Below are 6,076 nucleotides of genomic sequence, written 5' to 3'. Positions count from 1 at the left end.
GTTTCCTAGGTAAGGCAAAGGCCAAGTCTTGGGGCTCAGCAGTGCAAGGAGGTCTAACGTGAGCAGGGGGCCAGCCCACAGCTTCTGGGCAGCATCCGCTGGACCTACCTCCCGGACCCGTGCGGACATGGAGTGAGTGTTGGGGGTCCTCAGGGAAACGTTGAGCACAATGACAGCGTTCACGACAATGGCAATAGTAACCACCAAGAGGAAAGTTAAGTACCTTTGGGAGAAAAAGGAAAATGGCACACTGGTCACCTAACCTAATCAGTGGCAAAATCAACCATTTCATATTCTTCATCAGTCTGAGAATTTGTTCTTCTAAGTAACTGGAAAATGCCTCCCCTTTAATGCACACATATCAGTATGCAAATTTGTCCATGTTTTTGCAATTTTACGTTTTCCCATATATGATGCATTCCCTAATAATATGCATTTGTAGGCACAGTTTTGCAAAAAAACAACAACCCCAAAACCCGGATATACAGTGGAACCTCGGTTTTCGAACATAATCTGTTCCGGAAGACTGTTCGACTTCCGAAATGTTCGCAAACTGGAAACTGAATACAAAAGCCTCAATACAACAAGGAAACTGAAAACGGAGGCTGCCTTGGAAGTTCAACTTCTGAGGCGCATTTGAAAATGGAAGCATTTATTTCTGGGTTTATGGCGTTTTGGTTCTGAAACATTCGTCAATGGAGACGTTCGAAAACTGAGGTTCCACTGTTCTGCATTTGTTAATATATGCATTTGTAGGCACCTTTCCCCTGGTATACCCAGTTTTTGTCTATAGAGAAATGCACCACAAAAGTCAGAGAGTTGTGAATTCTGAAGGACAGCTGTGTCTTGGGGGGGGGGGGCAATCAGGAAGGCTCACCTAAAAATGCAAACAGAACCAAATTTCCCTTCTATCCTAACCACCAACCATGTGTACTTCTGAGTTGCTGAATGGAGGGGGAGAAGCACTTCACAGAGCACTCTGCAAAGTCCCCTCCCCATCAAACGTGGCTGCAGTGAGGTTTAATGGAGGAGGGAGGGGCTTCAGCCAGTGGTTTAGCAAGCAGCTCTGTAAAGCCCCCCCCCCTTTCTTGGCAGCCTTAGTCATGCATCTATCAGGATAACATCTGATGAAGTGGCTGCTAGCCCACAAGAGCTTCCGCCATAATAAAATAAAGCCATGCCAACAGCCAGAGATCAAATCCAACATCTAGAGCTCACGTCCTGCCACTCTCGCAGGCTTCTCAGGGGGCCTTGGACAAGCCGCTACCTCTCCCTCATTCCCCACCGGCAAAATGGATTTATCCATTATCTGTCGCGCAACAGTGTTGGGAAGATAAATTCCGCAACTCCCTTTCGCAAAGAGTTGCCACTTCAGTGATGAACTGGTGTAATAACATCAGAAACATGCCGATGCCCCAATGCAGGGGAATCTTTGCTAAAATGAAAGGAGTGGCTTTTTGGAAACCATTTAATTGTCTAATTCTCCTTTAAAACCACCCAAGCTGGAGGCCATCACTGCCACCTACCTAATAATAATAATAATAATAATAATAATAATAATAATAATAATAATAATTTATTTATACCCCGCCCATCTGGCTGGGCTTCCCCAGCCACTCTGGGCGGCTTCCAACAAAATACTAAAATACAGTAATGCATCAAACATTAAAAGCTTCCCTAAACATTGTTTGCTTACTTTTCAATGAGCGGCACTGCCTGCGAGGTTTCGGGGACCTTTTTTGCAATCAGGAAGAGGAAGACGGTTTGGGCCAGGAGGACGTTGATCGAAACCGTGCACTTCTGACCCCCAGCTGGAGAGAGAGAGAGAGAGGCGCAATAAGGCTTCTGTCTTGCTTCATCATGCTCTCACGCCCCGTCCCAAGGTCCACCCAAGGAATGCCTAGTTGCTCTGAAAATAGAGGCCTGGGATGCAGAAGTATCACTTATTCTCCTCCTCTCAGCAGTTGACTGGCAGGGAATACAGTGGTTCCTCAGGTTACAGACGCTTCAGGTTACAGACTCCGCTAACCCAGAAATAGTACCTCGGGTTAAGAACTTTGCTTCAGGATGAGAACAGAAATCGCGCGGCGGCAGCGGGAGGCCCCATTAGCTAAAGTGGTACCTCCGGTTAAGAACAGTTTCAGGTTAAGAATGGACCTCCAGAACGAATTAAGTTCTTAACTGTATCTGAAACGATACCAGGGACTCTCTAAACTCTCTAAACTTTAGGACCATGGCCCTTCCAACCCCACTTTTTCTCTACTGCCACAGGGTTAAAAGAAAGGGATGCTTCGCTGATTGGTTCTCAGCAGTCAAAACCCCAGACTAGCGGGGAAAGAGACCTCAGCCTCTGGGACACATCATGATTGACTCCCGCCAAGCTGACCTTGATGAGCCAGGAGCTCCTTATGAACCTCCCCAACTCAATTCCAGGCTTGGTCCTGGAGACGTTAGGAAGAGCAGGGCTGCTGCTGGATCAGGCCCCTCTCACTTGGGTGCCAGCACTGCTCCCAATCTTGCTTCTGCCCTGCCCGAGCCCTCACATCCAGTAAACGGCACCAGGATGAGGGATGGGAGAGGCAGAGCCCTAAAAATGCAAAGCACCTTCCACCCTGTGTCTTCTGAACCCTAAAAACAACTCTGTCCTACCAGGATGCTCTGTGAGTCCCATCTGCAGGTGTTTCCACTGCCTAATCGCAGGCTAGGGGATGAGGGGCTTTATCTATCAAACTACCAGTTGCCTCTTGGCCTTGTTCCTGCTGAGATGGGACCCAGTTTTGCTCTGTGCTTTCTCAGCTCTTTTCTGCTAAACAGAGGTGGTGAGGCAGGCAGGGAGTTGATCTATCAGGTTAGAGGGAGGGATTCTCAACCTGCCACTGTGTGCTGTTGCACATTGTTTCGATGGAGAAAAGTTTTCCCTCCTCTCTCATCGTGCTGAGGAATTCAGGGTCCTGTAGATTCAGGGAGTGACTCTCCTAAGAGGAAAGGTTGCAGGAATGGGGCCTTTGAGTTAGAGGAGACATGGTAAAGGTAAAGGGACCCCTGACCATTAGGTCCAGTCATGTCCGACTCTGGGGTTACTGCGCTCATCTCGCTTTACTGGCCGAGGGAGCTGGCGTACAGCTTCCGGGTCACGTGACCAGCATGACTAAGCGGCTTCTGGCGAACCAGAGTAGTGCATGGAAACGCCGTTTACCTTCCCGCCAGAGTGGTACCTATTTATCTACTTGCACATGCTTTTGAAGTGCTAGGTTGGCAGGAGCAGGGACCGAGAAACAGGAGCTCCCCCCGTCACGGGGATTCGAACCGCCGACCTTCTGATCGGCAAGTCCTAGGCTCTGTGGTTTAACCCACAGCACCACCTGCGTCCCTGGAGACATGATAGAAGTTTATAAAATTATACATGGGGTTGAGAAAGGAGGACTTTGGACTAGATGGCCTGATCCAGGAGGCTTTTCTTATCTCATCACTTTGCTGTTGTTATACCAGTTTTTGAAACGCTTCTTTTCTCCTAAGCCTTCCCAAATTTTATTCCTGCAGTTTTTTAATTCCTGATGGTTTTAGGATTTTGATACTGTTTTACGATCTGTTTCATGCTTTATGTTCCATTTCTGCACTTCGCTTTTTATGCGGGTTTTATATTTTATCGTCAGGTGGAGGTGGTTCTTACTAGAAGCTTGAGAAAAATGCAGTGACAGAAAGCAAGGGGGGCCCTGAAAATGGACACCCCAGGAGCCAAAGACCCAAGCATAAAGAGGTTACCCCGTGTTTACTAATTTACACCTGCCTGCAGTCTGTTTGGATGAAGGGGCAACTTAGATATCTGATGAAATGAATAAATAGGCCTGGAAATCGTGAGAGGGCTTTCGATAGTGCAAATTTGGAGGCGATCGTAGCCCGTATCATGCTAAACACATGCCTGCTGCAAAAACCAGCAGGCACACACTTAATTCCCCCTGTCCTGGATGGTCTCCTGCTATTGCAGGACTACAATTCCCATCATCCTTGACCACTGACTGTGCTGGCTGGGACTGATCGGAGTTGGAGTTCAGCCATATCGGAAGACCCACCAATTTTCACTTCCTCTTGACCAACCTGGTTCCTTGCCTCCCTGTGAAGCAAAGTCTGGGAGCTGTCCAGAGTGCTGAATCATTAGCCCAGGGTGAGGGAAGCTGGGCTTTCCAGACTACAGTTCCCATCATCCATCAACACCTGGGGGGGCCACAGACTACCAGACCTAAACCCAGGCCATCCAAAGCACCACAGGTGGAATCCACAAACATATTAAAAAACGCTGTGAAAATGCTTTTTTAATTTTTTTAAAAAAGTTTTGAAAAATACATTGAATTTGCCATCGCTCACTGTCGCCATCTGGTGGGACATTTGTATATTGCACTTTACAACACACTTATTTGAAGCTGTATAGCTGAGCCCACAGTGATACTTTTGGTACTGACCTTTCGCTGGGAGGAAGTACACCAGCACAGCAACCGAGGAAATGAGCACGCAAGGGATGATGATGTTGATGATGTAGAAAAGTGGCTTCCTCTGGATGATGAGGAAGAAGATGATCTGCTGGTACCCTATGTCATCTGGCGTGAAGTGCTGAGCGTTCACAACCTTCTTGGCTGGCCGGTGCTTGATTGCCCATTCCCCGTTCTCTGTCGGGAGAAGGCAGCGTCATGTGGGTAGAAGCAAAGCTTTCCTACATACAAATATTGGTCACATTAACTATGGAGCTTCTGAGACTAGCAGCTCAGAGCTCTCCCCCTCCCACTTTTCTGCAATTCCCTATTTTTGGCATCACCATGAATTCTCGCACCCCAACCTTTTAATACAAACACATGCACACCAAGTTTCAAGCCCTCCTTCAACAATACAGAAATAACAGTAAATGATATTAATTCTGGGTCACAGCAGCATCCAAAATTCTTGCTTTGCAAAACTGGAGTGGCTATTCTGCAGAATATTCTCCAGCGGAGATAGTCTCCAACAGGAGATCTCAAAAGCCTATCAAATAATTCTTTGATGAGAAATGTTGCCTTCACCCAACTAATAATGCACCTGAAAAGAAAGCATCGCTCATTGCCTCCAGAGCTCCCCATCTTCCAAACATTTGTGGGCAGTAGTGCCTGTTTCACTAAAGCCCTCCAATCTCAGTTTGCCCCAGACACACCCACTTTGCCCAGCAGCTCCCCCCTTCTCCACAGTCTCAGTGTTGCCCTTGCAGAAATCAAGAGAGAGGAAGGTGAGGAGGGGACAAAACCTGTCTAAATTGCTCTGCCTGTCCTTAGCTCTGGCGCCCCCTACTGTTGACCTCCCTGCCAACTGCCCCACTATTCCCAGTGGGCACCAGCTGCCGCTGTTTTGGGGGTCCCCAAGTCTGGTCCTGGCAGCCACCTCGATCTGAAGCCAGGCTGCCATGTTGAGACGAGGAATGGACCCTGGGGGAAGGGACCTGCTGGCGACGAAGGAGCTGGTGGGGAAACGAGTGCAAACAATAAAGGTGCAGAGAGAAATCCCTTTCCTACCTGGTGTGTGTGTGTGTGTGTGTGTGTGTGTGTGTGTGTGTGAGAGAGAGAGAGAGAGAGAGAGAGAGAGAGAGAGAGAGAGAGAGAGAGAGAGAACAGACACAGTCCCTGAGAAAAGTGCCCTGGATCTGAGTGAGGATTTAGAGCCCTGTGTGAATGATATATCCACAATAGCAAGACTCATCCGATCATCTGGGCCAGGATGCCAGGAGCTGCCAGCTTACTGCCTGGCAGCCCAGAGGGACTTCTGCCAGAAGCTGGAATCTGATGGAGAGAGAGCTGATTCTGCCACGTGTTTGGTCCCAAAGGCCTCCAGTGGCTCTGCTGCCATATAAAAGCCCACATTTCTCTCTCTCTCTCTTTTTCTCTCTCTGGGCTGCAACACGAAGCCAAGCGTGACACGTTATTAAGCTGGTGTTTTCTTGTTTATTCCCCCCGCCGTCTGCGGGAGAGGTAGATTTTTAACCGTGCAAAATAACTGGCTTGTCCCCCATCAGGAAAAAACAAGAAAGCCTCTCACTTCCAAAGAGGAACTTTTCCACCTC

The 6,076-nt window shown here is 48.3% G+C and overlaps 1 protein-coding gene across 1 annotated transcript in view; it reads right to left on the bottom strand.

Annotated features, from left to right (window-relative positions):
* The window catches only part of CHRNG (cholinergic receptor nicotinic gamma subunit), a 31,670-nt gene that overhangs the window by 6,733 nt on the left and 18,861 nt on the right, over positions 1-6,076 (bottom strand). The window contains exons 7-9 of the mRNA XM_082224710.1: positions 4,458-4,661; positions 1,697-1,811; positions 80-223 (exon numbers count right to left, since the gene is read on the bottom strand). Of these exons, the coding sequence (XP_082080836.1) occupies positions 80-223; positions 1,697-1,811; positions 4,458-4,661 (463 nt within the window). The remainder of the gene's footprint in view (positions 1-79; positions 224-1,696; positions 1,812-4,457; positions 4,662-6,076) is intronic.

Source organism: Podarcis vaucheri (genome assembly GCF_965113315.1).
Source record: "Podarcis vaucheri genome assembly, chromosome: 5".
NCBI lineage: Eukaryota > Metazoa > Chordata > Lepidosauria > Squamata > Lacertidae > Podarcis > Podarcis vaucheri.
This window is presented reverse-complemented; position numbering and strand designations above follow the sequence as displayed.